Below are 15,745 nucleotides of genomic sequence, written 5' to 3'. Positions count from 1 at the left end.
AAACCTAGACTTCAACCTGTGTCTTATGTCACATAATAGGCAACAGATGCAAACAAAATCAAGCTGATTGAGAGAACAAAGGATTTGTGGTGCATGCAGGGAGAACAGAAGTAATGAAGATCCATAACAAGCAGAAGGAAGCTTCACATTAAGTAGGAGTAATGTAAAGAAGTGGACAAATTATCATACCTATTGTGTCTGTCATAAGATGCACAATAACCAGAAGAGGGAAGGTTGGCCATGAACTTTGAACTCAAATGTTTTCTCTGTAGAAAACAGCCTTAAGATGTTTAGTAGCAATGTCAAATCAGTCTTGCTATATGGTTTATGAAACATGAAAAGTAAACACCACCACATTCAGCAAACAGACTTTCATCAGCAGATGAATATAATAGGCCTATAGTTACAATGACACTATTTATCACCTCCTTTGAAAAAAAGGATTAACAATGGCCAACTTATAATATTTTGGCAGCTTCTCACTGTTAAAAGGCTCAGAAAATACAGTAGTAAGTGACTTGTATATCTGATCCTTAATCTTTGATTCTCAAAATCTTTGAAAAAATATAAGGCCAAGTTTCCATATCATTTTTGAAAATTCCAAATTTCTTCTCAACAAGCTCAGAATTATCCTAATTATCTTGCTTACATCTAGTAACTATTCAAAATGAGGAATAATACTCAAATTGATTAGTAAAGTTTGAAGAAGAGGTAGAACTTAACCATCTCATAATTATCAGACATGAACCTTCCTTTTATCATCCCTCAAAAACTCTACTCTTGCCCCAGCATTTTACTTACTATTAGTGGATTTAAGGAAATCCTTACTAATAAATTCTCCATTTTAGCTAACATTCATCTATAATCTATATGCCAACTTAGTGTGCCTAAAGTCATGTTTGGCCAACTCTGCTGAACTTCTGTAATCCTATCTCTCATCACAGCAGTCACCTTCTTATAGTGATTGTTTTTTATTTCTCCTCTATTCTCTGTGAGCCAATCTTGTCTTATACTTGCAGCCACCATTTGTATTTATTTATTGCATGTATACATTTTATTTTCATTAAATTGTTGTACAGTTAGAAGTTAGAAAATCTAAAAATTGTTTTACCTAATTTTTGTATACATAATTTTACAGTCGTAAAGAAATGATAGTCTGTATCAAACATTTAGAAAAGTGGTATAGTTAAAAAATCATGCTCCATTAAAGCCAGTAACAGTATTGCTAGAGATTATTTAAGTAGCATGTGTTGATACCACAAGGTAATTACTTTCTCGGCTCTTTTGAATAAATTATGATTACATTTTGATTTAGTAAATGGCTATTACACATGAAAAACTATATACTATTTTTTTACTATTATTTAGTTCCAGAAAAGTGCTACTTTTTATTTTTATTTATATAATTATGCTTCATAATTTAAGTAAATCTCACATGGATAATACTGATTTTTATTTAATATGTTGTTATGGATGTGTTTAACTGAGAACTGCCATTTCTTATGCAGGAAACACTAGCTAACCCTGAGAGACAGATATATGCCTTTGAAGGAAGTTATTTGGAAGACACTCAACTATATTGGAATATCATCAGAGTATGGGATAGATACTTAGGTGCAAACAAGTAAAGAAAATCCTACTTGTGTACTCTGCATATAGGCACATTATAATTAGTAGTCAGTGTGAAATGTATTTAATGTTTGTTGGACAAAATACTGCTAAACTTTATCATATTGAATTTTTGAATTAGAATATAACCAAGTCATTGTAAGAGGTTGTAAAAAATACTCAACAATTAATAAAAAAAAATATTCTATTTTTCTCTTCTAATCTCTTTTATCAATACAAAAACATGGTCAAGAAGTTTGAGTTACTCTGTTTTAAATTTATAAATTATTTTCACTGTCACGGTTAGTATACTACACAATCACATGTCATTTTATTTGTTTTTACCAATGAATTCATATCTTACATTTTAGCTGTTATATGTGAGAAAAATAAACAATGATCTACATCCATGTAAATGCTAACACACAGCTAATTTGACATTAAATACTAGCAAAACCTGCATACCCTTTTGACCCCCTCAGTGTGGATTCCTGTATGTGGTGAAGGGACCTCCCAGGGAAGGTTCTGTTCTTTTACGTTACCTCCTCTGGGATCTAAATATCCACCCACGTGTTTTACATGCATGGCAACCAGTCTAGGAGAGGAAAGGCTCCTGGTGATTGAAGGGTTTAACCCTACCACACCACTTTGGCCTTGAATTCCTGTAGACGGACGACCTTCGGGTGGCGTCCCTTGGGTCAATCAGTTGGTCCACTTGGGCTTGAGTCAACCAAGTACCAGTGTTGGAAGTTCTCAACAGGTGTTGTGGACATTGTGTTTGGGTATAGTGCTCACAAAAACCCTGGCGTTGCTGCAGTGTCTTTGCTTGTAGTGCATCCTCTCGTAGGGCTCCATGGTGGGTTGGGTCAGTGGACACCGAAATTTTCTTTTTTCCTATGGATCCTCCAAATAAAAATTTAAATAAAATAGTGAAAAAACAGTCAATAGGTAAACGACCACGTCTTGAAGACTCTGATCAGCAATCTTCAACAACTGTACCACCAGTTGTACCTCATTTTCTCATCCAACATTCTCTTTCAGAAAAACCCTTAGGGCAAATGTCCCCCTTTTTTTTTATTAAGAAGGGACTGGAGGGACTTCCTGTTCATGTGTTTATTCATTGAGTACATATGTATGAAAAACTAACTACAGGTGGCAGCACTTATCTCAATATTCTTAACACTCCCACTTAATTTTAGTTTTACACAAACTTGCAATTACTGTCAATAATCTTACAGATATTCTAAATGTTTTACAATTACTTTCAATCTGTTATTATAATCGTCACTTTATCTGGTTCATTTATCCATTGGTGCCAGTCCAACATTATCTCTGAACCTTTCAAATGCATTTCTAGCAAGTGACTTTGTAAGAATGTCAGCAGTCATACTGTTTGTGGGACAATATTCCAGTTTTACTGATCCGTTCTGCACACGTTGGCGAATGAAGTGGTAACGAATATCAATGTGTTTTGTTCTTGCATGACCCACTGGATTCTGTGCCATTGCGATTGTTCCTTGGTTATCTTCCATGATACGAACAGGGTCATCAACTTCGGAACCTATTTCTTGCAGTAGTCTTCTCAACCATACTGTTTCCTGTGCTGCAAGACTCAAGGCTATATAATCTGCCTCTGAGGTGGACTGGGCTACAGTGGATAGCTTTTTGCTGATCCAACTTACAGCTGCTCCTGCTTGAATGAAGATATTTCCTGATGTGGACTTCCTATCATCCAGGTCTCCAGTAAAATATGCATCTGAGTAACCAGTAATGACATTTCCTGGTACCTTTTCAAACTTACTAAGATCAGCTGTTCCTTTCAAGTAACGTAGGATTCTCTTTGCTGCTGTCAAATGTGCTGTGTTGGGCTGAACACAATATTTAAATATTACTCCCATTGCAATATCTGGTCTTGTTCCCATTGCAGCATACAGAAGGCTGCCTACCAACGACTGGTACAAACTGCGGTCAACCTGAGTACTAACTAACACAATCATCCTTTTGCAGTTTCATGTTTACATCTGATGGAGTTGCAACTGCCTCACACTCAGTCATTCCAAATTTTACCAGCATACTTTGGATATATTGTCTTTGATTTAACCATACACAGCCATTCTTTTCATCCTGAACAACATTGAGTCCAAGGATGTAGAGCTTTCCAAGGTATTTCGTGCAAATGTTTTCCTTCAGTGCTTCCTTTATAGTGATTATTTCCTCATCACTATCAGCAACCAAAATAATATCATCCACATATACTGCAACTATTGCTAGATTTTCACATGGATCTGCTGAACTCTGAACAAATTCCAGTTCCATCATCTGTTCATGAAATGATTTGTTCCAACAGCATGGTGACTGTTTTAATCCATACAGTGATTTTTTCAGTTTACACACAAGGTTTTCCTTCCCTGGAACAGCGTAGCCTTTCGGTTGTTCCATGTATATCTCTTCATCCAGATTTCCATTCAGAAATGCAGTTATGACATCCATCTGGTGAATTTTCAAGTTGTTCTGCACAGCAAATGCAATCAAGGAGGGAACTGATGCATAGCACACCACTAGGGAGAAAGTTTCCTCGCAATCCAGACCATAATTCTGCAAGTAACCTTTGGCCACCAGCCTACTCTTGAACCTTTCTACATTTCCAGTATTTCCATACTAAACTTCCAATACCCACTTACAACCTGTAGGTTTTCTTCCACCAGAATTGAAAATTCCACCAGATCCCATGTGTCATTTTCTTGTAAAAACTCAAATTTCAGATTTGTGGCTGACTTCCTCTCCTTTGCATTGTCACTTGACATTGCTTCACTCAATGTGCTTGGCTCTAACACACTGCATAAGTTTGCAGTGTGACAAACTGATTCATTTGCTGCTGTCACATCAGCATACTCATCATATCCATAGCAGATTGGGGGTTTCCTGTTTCTTGCTGGTCGTTCAGCTTTATCTTTAGCTTTAACTTCTGTTTCTTGGTCCACTATCTGTTCATTTGATGAGATATACTTATTTGTCACAGGCTCTTGACCAAATTCTGTTTCATTAATGATAACATCTCGCCATATGAAAATCTTCCTGTATTTTTTCATCATACAGCCAACATCCCTTGGTGCAGTTATCATATCCAATGAAACATACCTTCATACACTTCATGTCTAATTTCTGCCTTGACGCATCTGGCACATGTGCATATGCAAGACATCCGAACACTTTCATGTGTTCTACATCTGGTTTCTTCCCATACCATCTCTCATATGGTGCACTACTGTCTTTTATTGCCGATGTGGATACTCTGTTACTCATATACGCTGCAGTAGCTACAACTTCCACCCAGTACATTCTTGGTAACTTAGCATGTGACAGCATGCTTCTTGCTGATTCCACAAGAGTTCTGTTCCTTCTCTCAGCAACACCATTTTGTTTCAGACAATATGCTATTGACATTTCATGATGAATGCCTCTTAACTTCAAATATTGCTGGAACTCATTTAGCATATATTCTCCGCCATTATCTGTGCACAGGGATTTATGTGCTCTCCAGATTCATTTGAGTATAACTTCTCAAATTCCTTGACTTTCTCAAAGATTTCTGACATCTGTTTCAACACATTTTCAGCATCTTGAGTAATCATCAATAAATGTAACAAACTACTTGCTACCTCCAATAGATTGAGTTTGCATAGGACCACAGACATCACTGTGTACCAGTTGCAGTCTTCCCTTTGATCTGATTTCTTCCACTGACTTAAATGGCTTCCTGTGCATTTTACCTTCAGTCAATCCGTCACAGAAACTGGCTTCATCAGACTTCTGGAATTTGATTCCACTTACATTTCCACTCCTGACAAGCTTCTGTAACTGTGAACAACTGTAAGTTGTTGATGCCATATATCCAAGCCATTCATGCTGCTGTTTGAGGTTACTGAGGCATTCTCAATAACACTGGTCTTACAGTCCAGTTGGTATAGACCATCATCTTTTCTTGTACCCATGCCATGTAGTTGTCCTGATTTACCTCTGATGTAACAGCAATTAACTCCAAACTGCACAATATTTCTTTTTTCAGAAGCAGCTCCAACTGAAAATAGATTGCTTGCTAATTTTGGTATATGAAGGACACTCTGCAATGTGACATTCTTTGAATTACTGACTTTAAATGTCATTTCTTGTTTACAGTTTCCAACTCCAAGAGCTTCAACAATTCTTCCATCAACAATCCTAACTTGCTGAGGTGTGCTAAACTTGTGATACTTTGATAATATGTTCCTCTGGTGTGTCATATGTCTAGATGCACCAGAATCTACCAACCATTCCCCATTTCCTATTTCTTCATCCTGGTTTGTTACAAAGGCAACACCATTGTTTCTATCAGTATAATCTTCTTCCACATTAATATCCACATTCTTAGCTTTGTGGATCATTTCCTTCAGTGTTGGACAATTGCATTTTATATGTCCCTCTCTGCCACACTTGTAACACTTGAAACTGGTACCCCTTTTCTTTGTTTCTTGTGTTCCATGTGGTTTGAAGTTGCTGCGAGTGGCTAATGCAGTTGATGATGTTTCATTCAATGTGGTCTTTTTCTTCTTTTGTTCTTCGTTGATCAGTGCCTGTTGCACAAATTCTAATGAGATGTCATCAGTTTTGGTTTCCAGGGCTGTTACAATTCTATCATAGCTAGCTGGCAGACTACCAAGTTAGGTAACAATGTGATCTTCTTCTGCTATTTCTGCCCCAACTGCAGCAAGTTGATCCGTTAATTCCTTCATTTGTTTCAAATGTTCTTGGACCGTCATTCTTTCTTTCATTTCACGTTGAAAATACTTCTTTCTCAGGAATAGTTTATTGGCTAGTGTGTTCCTATCAAAGTGAGCACACAGTACATTCCATGCTTCCTTAGGAGTTATGCATGAGGTGACAAGATAGAGTTGTGCACCTTGAATATTCAGAATAATTGTTGAAAATGTTCTTTTCCTTTTCCTGTTGAAATCTGCCCTTGTTTGATCATTGGCTGTCTCTGCCAATACTTCTGTTTCAGTTACATGGCTCCATAAACTTTTTCTTCTCAATAAATGTTCCATTTAAAATTTCTATGTGGCCCAATTATTTTCTCCCAACTTATCAATTGATATTTTATCTACCATTGTCACACTAATTCAACCACAACTGCAATATTCCTTTCTTTAATTTAGATCTATTTCTCCCTTTATATGACTTGAGAATATAGTGTCAATAAAAAATTTTACTCACAGTTTATCTTAATATTTCATAATGGCTTCCAGACAAAGGAAACAAATCACCCAGTGCTTGTGATAAAGTATCTATGTAAATCCTGTACTACCCAACAAAAATTGACATCCAAAACTGTTCTACAGTAATCCTCAATATCTCCTGGATTACTTGTACTGACAATTTTAAAACAGTTTCATCTGTTTAAGCACTATTAGAGGATTCCTGGGCGCCATAACCTGTTGATATGTGTTTATTAATTGAGTACACATGTATAAAAACTATCTACAGGTGGCAGCACTTATCTTAATATTCCTAACATTTGCTGGCTCTCCAAAGTCAGTAAAGCTTTGATCTGGAAATATATTAGTTAAAACATCCACATCCCAACACAGTGAACTCCTCTTCAATTCAAAGGCAGTTGGGGATATACCTATTGAGGTTACACCTCATGCTACATTGAATTCATCACGAGGAGTTATTGTTGAGAGGGATTTGTAGAACGTCCCCGATTCAGAGATTCTCGCTGATTTCTCCACTCAAGGAGTTTCTGCTGTGAGCCGCATCTCCACTCACAAAGATGGAGTTACACTGCCGACAAATATCCTCGTTTTGACATTTACATCACCACGTGCACCTGCCACCATTAAGGTAGGTTATCTAAATTGCAGGGTACGGCTGTACATTCCAAACCCTCTCCAATGTTTCCAGTGTCAGAGGTTCGGTCAATCAAAGACGTCATGTCGTGGTTCCCTGACATGTGCTCGTTGTGGTGGCAAGGACCACGATGCCTATGAGTGTGAAAAGGACCTACATTGTGTCAACTGCAATGGTTCTCACGCTTCCTACTTTCGTTTTTGCCCAAAATGGTTGGAGGAAAAAGAGGTGCAGCGTTTGAAAACGACTCATAATATTACTTATCCTGAGGCTCGGAAATTGCTGTCCACCACTTCATCTCGGAAATATGCTGCTGCATTTCCTTCCACAACTACAGTGGGAGTGCAGACAGATCTCTCTGTGCCTCCAAGAGAATCGTTTTAAAAACAAATGAAAAGCCTTTTTACCTTCATGGTTAAAAAAGTTGATGAATCAACTTCTGCACCCATCTCTGTTCCTCCCATACATTCCAACAAACCACAAGATCTACATCTTTTGGTTCCAGGTACAGGCATTTCTTCGGATACATCATCTTCTCCCACCCAAAGATGCAAAACAATCATTTGTTCGCTTCCTCAGTCACTGGAATCCCCTTCCAACAACAAAGACCTGCCCAATCGACCAAGGGCAAGGTCCAAGAAGGTCGATAGACCTCCCCAGAATTAGGACAGTAAGGAAAAAAGATGTGGTCGTAAACAAAAGGGTTCTTCAGCCAATTCGCCTACACGTCATTAAAAATGACCACCTTGATACAATGGAACTGTCGAAGTTTACATTCTAATCTGGATAACATTAAAACACTGATTGCTTCTTACCATCCTATATGTTTTTCCTTACAGGAAACATTTCTGAAACCTGCCGATACAGTCACCTTTCGGTAGTTTTCTGTGTACAAAAATGACATGCTGTGTGATGGACGAGTACATGGAGGGGTGGCACTGTTGGTTGATCAGCACAGCATGTGCCAACCCTGTCTTTGTCACTCAACACACCCTTGGAAGCTGTAGCCACCCGTGTTTCCTTGAGTCATACCATCACTGTTTGCTCTCTTTACCTGTCATCTGTAAAGACATATGATCAATCACACCTTGATGCTCTCATTGAACAGTTGCCGTGTCTCTTTTTAATCCTGGAGGATTTTAATGGACATCATCCCCTCTGGAGAAGTGTTGATATTGATATGAGAGGTCGCTCTGTAGAGCATATGCTCTCTGATCACAACCTTTCTCTTTTCAATACTGGTTCTTCCACTTATTTTCACGCACCTAGTCAGTCCTTTACTGCTTTTGATCTCTTAGTTTCATTCGTTTCATTATTCTCCCATTTCTCATGGAGGGTTGACAATAATCCACGAGGCAGCAATCATTTTCCAATACTTTTGAGAGAGACTGGCTGTGGTCGATGCCACCCAACTGCGTCCCCCGGTGGAAGCTGGATCAGGCAGATTGGTCCACTTTTACTGCTCTCGCAGAACTTCATCTTGCCATTGTCTCTCAGCCATCAATAGATGACTGTGTGGCAGCAGTAACTGACTATATTATACAACCAACTGCTCAATGTATTCCAAAAACCTCAACACGTTTTCCACTATATCCTCGTCAGTAGTGGAATCCTGCCTGCCACATGGCGTGGAAGGCTCAAAAACGGGCTTGGGATACTTTCCACAGATATCTTACACTTTCAATCCGCATCACTTTCCAGCAGGCCTGTGCGTATGTTTGGTGGATAAGACGTCAATCCTAGAAGGAATCTTGGATTAAGTTCAAAACTGGCATATCTTCTACCACCAGTTCCAAAGTTATATAGGACATGGTTCGAAAGGTCAGTGAGCACTACAATTCTGTTCCCCTCTCGATCTTATTCTCTGACGGCCAAGAAATATCGCCAATACTCTAGGTGAAAGCTTTTGCCGGGTATCTAGTACTTCTGCTTGTTCGTCCACCTTCTTGGCCATCAAGACTCGGGCAGAGCGTTCACCTCTTTCCTTTTAAACTGATTGTCTCTATGACTATAATCGTCCCTGTACACTGATGGAACTGAAACTGGTCCTTCATCAGTCTGGCAGTACATCAGTTGGACCAGATGATGTACACTATGACATGCTGTGCCATCTGTCTCCTTCTTCTCTTGATATTCTTATAATTGTTTTTAACTGGATCAGGCAAGAGAATGTTTTCCTAATGCCTGGCGCCATGCTATTATCTTACCTTTCTCTAAGCCTGGGAAAGATCCCAAGATTCCTTCAAACTAGCATCCAATTACTTTGGCGAGCTGTCTCTCTAAGACCTTAGAGAGGATGGTTAATGCTCGTCTAGTTTGGTTCCTCAAATCAAACAACCTCCTCTCGCCCACTCCACCATGGGCCACATGATTCGACTTGAAACGTCAATCAAAGAAGCCTTTCTCAAACAAGAACATCTTGTATCAATATTCTTTGACATTGAGAAGGCTTATGACACAACATGGAGATATGGCATTTTGCAAGACCTCCACATGTATGTGTTACGTGGCCATTTACCCATTTTTATTTAAAAAAATTTTAATGGACAGGAAATTCCAAGTTCGTGTTGGTTCGACACTTTCCCGTAATTTTCTACAGGAACTTGGAGACCCTCAGAGCTGTGTTTTGAGTGTCACACTTTTCAGTATAAAGATTAATGACATCACTGAACAACTCCCTCTCACTGTTGCAAATGGGCTCTAAGTCGACGACTTTCACATCTCATGTCAGTCGTTGAACATGAGATATATTCAGCGTCAACTACAAACTACCCTCGATCGTGTAATGAAGTGGACCACGGCAAACAGCTTTAATTTCTCTCTCTCTAAAACCACCAACTCTCTCTTTTGCCACCAACGGGGTATTCATCCTGATCCTGAACCCTGTATCAGTGAAGTTTTGCTGCCTGTGGTCCCTGAGACCAAGTTTTTGGGGATTATCATTGACCATAAGCTGACCTTTATACCACACATTAAGCAGCTAGGGTCAAATGCGCAAGAGCACTGAACATCCTCTGTGTCTCTTCTTTACTACCAGTTGCAGAGTGGATCGATGTTCTATGTTAAAGATATATCGAATATATATATTCCATCGAAACTCGACTATGGAACACTGATCTATGGCTCTGTCAGACCCTCGGTCTTAAAGATGCTGGACCCCATTCATTACCAAGGACTTCGACTCTGCACTGGGGCTTTCCGCACCTCTCCAGTTCAAAACTTATACGTAGAATCTCATAAACCTTCTTTGCACTTTCACTGTTTACAACTGTCTTTACTATATTCTTCGAAACTTCGTTTCTTACCAAAGCATCCCACCTGGGGTTGTGTTTTCCATCCTTGGTGGGCCATACTTTTTCAGAACAGACGATCTGCCATTGCTCCTTTCGGCCTTCGCATCCAGGCACAATTGGATAAATTGGGTCTGTCCTTGGATAGCATTGCAGTATCCACTGGTCAACCCATCCCACCATGGCTTATTACAGTCCCCAAATGTGACCTTTCTTTAAGTCATCTGAGAAAAGTAGATACTCCCAATTGGAAGTACCGTCTTTTATTTACTGAACATCTTTCGAACAATCTTTTCATTCCAATTTATACAGATAGTTCCAAACCAGGTGACTCTGTGGGCTCTGCCATGGTATGTGTTGGTTCAGTGGTTGCGCACAGAATCCCTTCTACAGCTTCTGTGTTCACTGTTCAACTGAATGCTATTTCTCTTTCCCTGGATCATATTGAAGCCAAGCAGTACTCCAATTGCACCATTCATACTGACTCGCTTAGTTCTTTACTGATCCTGGAATCGCTTCACGTTGGTTCACACCCTCAGTGATGTGGAGAAACCCATTGTTGAGAAATTTATATGCAAAAACGGCTCGTTTGGGTTGAGAAAATATTTTACATAGAAGAGTGAACAACGTTTCGACCTTCTTCGGTCATCGTCAGGTTCACAAAGAAAGAGGTAACTGACCGGAAGCTGACCACATGTTTGGAAGGGATTGTGTAACTGAGTGTCGGAATGTAGAGGGCGGTATTAGATGTTTGAATATATAATTTTATTTATTTTATTATATTAATATAGGTATAAAGGCGTTCCTTTATATTGGTTTATTTTGGGTTTAAGTTGTTGTATAAGTGAGGCTTCTTTAATTTTGCGTTTGTTTCTTTATTTAGTATTTGAGTGTTTTCTATGGTTATGTTGTGTTTATTTGACTTGCAGTGTTCGAAAACGTGTGAAGGTGACTTTTTATGTTCTCTACTTGTTTCTCCAATATAGAAGTCGTGGCAGTTATCACATTGTATTTTGTAAATAATGTTGGTGTGGTGTTTGTCAGTGTAGTTTTTACATAGTATAGACCTCAATTTTGTGCCTGGTTTTTGAATAAATTTGGTATTAACTGAAATGTCATATTTTGTTACTACTTTTTGCCAAATGTTGGTTATTTGTTTGCTGATGTCAGGAATATATGGTATACAGCAGAATATGGTTTCGTGATTTTTTGATTCGTGAGATATATTTACTTTAGTTGGTTGATTTTGCTTTCTGTCCAGGTGTGTGCGTATAATGTTTTCTACGGTTTGTGGAGGAAACTTATTGATGTTGATGAAGTATTGTTTTATTTTGTCTGATTCATCGTTAATTTTATCTGGTGAGCATAGTTTTATGGCTGTGTTTATTTGGTTTCTTAGTATGTTTAGTTTTTGTTTTATTTCATGTGCTGAGTCCCAAGGAATGTATAGTCCAGTATGGGTGATTTTTCGGTGGATTTCTGTTTTGAATTGTGTGTCGGTTCTTGTAATTTTGAGGTTAAGAAATGATATTTGATTGCTTTCTTCATGTTCACATGTAAAGTTAATGTTGGGATGTATAGAGTTAATGTGATTGAAAAAATTAAGTATGTGTTCTGTAGATTTGAACCCCGCAACCATGTCATCTACATATCTGTACAGTTTAGTGGTGGATGTAATGCTGTGTTAATTGCTTGTGTTTCAACTTGTGTCATAAAAATATTGGCTAGAACTGATGATACTGGGTTGCCCATGCTTAGGCAATAAGTTTCCTCCACAAACCGTAGAAAACATTATACGCACACACCTGGACAGAAAGCAAAATCAACCAACTAAAGTAAATATATCTCACGAATCAAAAAAATCACGAAACCATATTCTGCTGTATACCATATATTCCTGACATCAGCAAACAAATAACCAACATTTGGCAAAAAGTAGTAACAAAATATGACATTTCAGTTAATACCAAATTTATTCAAAAACCAGGCACAAAATTGAGGTCTATACTATGTAAAAACTACACTGACAAACACCACACCAACATTATTTACAAAATACAATGTGATAACTGCCACGACTTCTATATTGGAGAAACAAGTAGAGAACATAAAAAGTCACCTTCACACGTTTTCGAACACTGCAAGTCAAATAAACACAACATAACCATAGAAAACACTCAAATACTAAATAAAGAAACAAACGCAAAATTAAAGAAGCCTTACTTATACAACAACTTAAACCCAAAATAAACCAATATAAAGGAACGCCTTTATACCTATATTAATATAATAAAATAAATAAAATTATATATTCAAACATCTAATACCGCCCTCTACATTCCGACACTCAGTTACACAATCCCTTCCAAACATGTGGTCAGCTTCCGGTCAGTTACCTCTTTCTTTGTGAACCTGACAATGACCGAAGAAGGTCGAAACGTTGTCCACTCTTCTATGTAAAATATTTTCTCAACCCAAACGAGCCGTTTTTGCATATAAATTGGTTCACACCCTATTCTCGCTAATATTTAAAACAGACTGGCCCATTCCATTTCTCATTAAGATCTTCTTCTATCCTGTTTTTTCTGGATACTAGGCCATGTTGGTATTTGCGGGAACGAGCTTGCAGACACAGCAACTAAATCTATCGGCTCTGGCACTATCACCACTGTGCCTGTTCCATACATGGACTATGATCCTGTATTCAAGGCTCGGCTCCGTGCCAGCTGGCAGTCGACTTGGAGTGAGCAATGCGAAAACAAGCTTCTCCAAATGAAACCCTATATTGGACTTTGGCCGTCTTGCTTCCATAAGGATAGGAAGGAGGAAGTTGTTCTAACTAGACTACGCATTGGTCACATTTTTTTAACTCATCATTTTCTTTTATCTGAAACTGATGCACCAGTGTGTAGTCTATGTAATCCTCAGATCACTATAAGCCACATTTTACTTTCTTGCCATTGTTACGACTCTCAACGACGGCACCATTTTAACACTGTTCGGTCCCAAGGTTTGTCCCTAACATTAGACAGTGTTATTGGTGATGATGACGCTGTCCATTTTGATAAATTTTTAGTTTTTTAAAGGCCATTAATCTTTTTAATGTCATTTAAGTGTTTTAAATTTATACATTAAACCTTTTTTACTGTGGTTCCCTTTTAAGAATCACAATCTCTCTAGTTCGATTTGAAATTAGAAAATGGCCGTAACATTAAATAGCTCGACACCAGGACTGGAAAGGCCAACTCCAGGTGGCTAACGCTGCTGTTTAAACTGTCCGTTTGAAGTACCATTTAGTCATCCTGGCGAGTTGTTATTACGATTTTGCTGCATGTATTTAAAACTTGTATTACTTTACTTTTTGAAAATGGCCATAATGACACATAACACGGAACCAGGACTGGAAAGGCCAACTTCAGGTGACTGACGGTGGTTCTTGTACTTACCTGTTAGTCTTCCTGGCAGGTTGTGATAATTACCATTATGCTACAGAAAGTCTTTTACAACTTCTCTTATTGTAGTTTCTCTCTTAACATTGTAAACTGGATGTCAATATTGGTTTTATGCTATTTATGTTTCTAAATGCTGTTTGTTTCACCTTCATTTCCTTTTATGAATTTTACCACATTTACTTTATTTTTAACGGACGTATGGTACAGATAGCCTAGCTGCTATGTGCCATAAAACACTAAATCAACCAATCAACCAACCCTTTTGATGCATTCACAAATAGTAGATTCAAACAGTCACAGAGAAGATATCATGATGGCAAATGACATCTTCTGATACAGTATTTACCTCTGCTCTCAAAATTAGTTATTCTCATCCAGTGTAACACTGTGTATCCAAACTTTTCTTTATGCATGCCATAAGCATTCTACTCCCCCCATTGGAAACATGTGATTCTAAAATGTCTCTCATGCAAATCATTATGCATAATTTCTCTCTCAATATGAGCATGACATACAATCATGCATGTGACACCCTTTATATGCCTCTATACCAAATTATCACTTTTCATTTGGCAGTGCTTGTGCTCAAGCATGTTTTTCAGGTTTTATATTTGGCTTTAGTATATTTGCAAAGTGTTTTTTCATTTAAATTAATTCCAAGTTTATTCACACTGTTTCTTTACTTTAATGCCAGTTTATTACAGTTGCATTATTATTTATAACTTTGATTTTGGTTGACTCTTCTTGATTGTGAATTCCAAATGTCATGTTACCTCTTTGGGGGATACACCTGCAACTAGCACAATGTCATAGGCTTCAGGTGTGTGCAACTTCATAAGAGATTTATCAACATTTATTTGCAGAAAGGATAAATGTTACTTAAATCAACCTCTATCTGCAAATCTCGATCCACTTCCTTCCAAACATGTTGTTGGGACTTTATATGTCAGGATATGACCTTAACTCCCTCACTGGTCCTTTTTGGCAGCTCTTTTTACCTTCCTCATACCCTGATTATCGATTTGCTTTGGTGACTGGACAAGACCCAAACATTGGTGGGCATCTAACTTCCTCGTTCAGATTTACATCTCTTCATGAGTTCATCCCTTCAGGTCCTGGATGCATGGGTTAGTCACCAAGAGGCTTTGGATCATTGGTCTGTAGACAGGGAGTTCTTACTTATCAGTATTCTCAAGCTTCTTGTGATTCGTCAGGCTTTGAGTCACTTTATTTCTTTTGCCAGACATTGTCTGTTAATTATTCATTCCAACATTCCTACACTGGTAGCACTTGTCAATTATCAAGGTCCACCCACTCCAGGTCATTGTATTTTTGAACATTGGATCTCCTGTATTTGGCCTAGATTTATCCCATCACGTGCCACGTTCTGGATGAGCTTTCAGTGTAGTACCATATCAGCTTTCCTGTCCTGACAACATTTATCCATCAGAGTAGTCTTTAGATCCCCTTGTATTCCAATGCCTTTGCTCTCTGTATAGAGGCATTTGT

The 15,745-nt window shown here is 38.2% G+C and overlaps 1 protein-coding gene across 5 annotated transcripts in view; it reads left to right on the top strand.

Moving 5' to 3' along the window:
• Positions 1–15,745, top strand: part of LOC143250453 (chromatin modification-related protein MEAF6-like) — a 46,250-nt gene that overhangs the window by 4,444 nt on the left and 26,061 nt on the right. For 4 of the 5 annotated variants that reach the window (XR_013028198.1, XM_076501007.1, XM_076501008.1 and 1 more), the window contains exon 3: positions 1,509–1,624. Coding sequence is in view for 3 of the 5 variants with exons in the window: in XM_076501007.1 (XP_076357122.1) it covers positions 1,509–1,624 (116 nt within the window). In the remaining 2 variants the exon portion in view is untranslated. Of the gene's footprint in view, positions 1–1,508; positions 1,807–15,745 lie in introns of those variants that run through there. The other variant, XR_013028199.1, reaches the window with a different exon arrangement.

The sequence above is a fragment of the Tachypleus tridentatus genome, chromosome 5, assembly GCF_004210375.1.
Source record: "Tachypleus tridentatus isolate NWPU-2018 chromosome 5, ASM421037v1, whole genome shotgun sequence".
NCBI lineage: Eukaryota > Metazoa > Arthropoda > Merostomata > Xiphosura > Limulidae > Tachypleus > Tachypleus tridentatus.
This window is presented reverse-complemented; position numbering and strand designations above follow the sequence as displayed.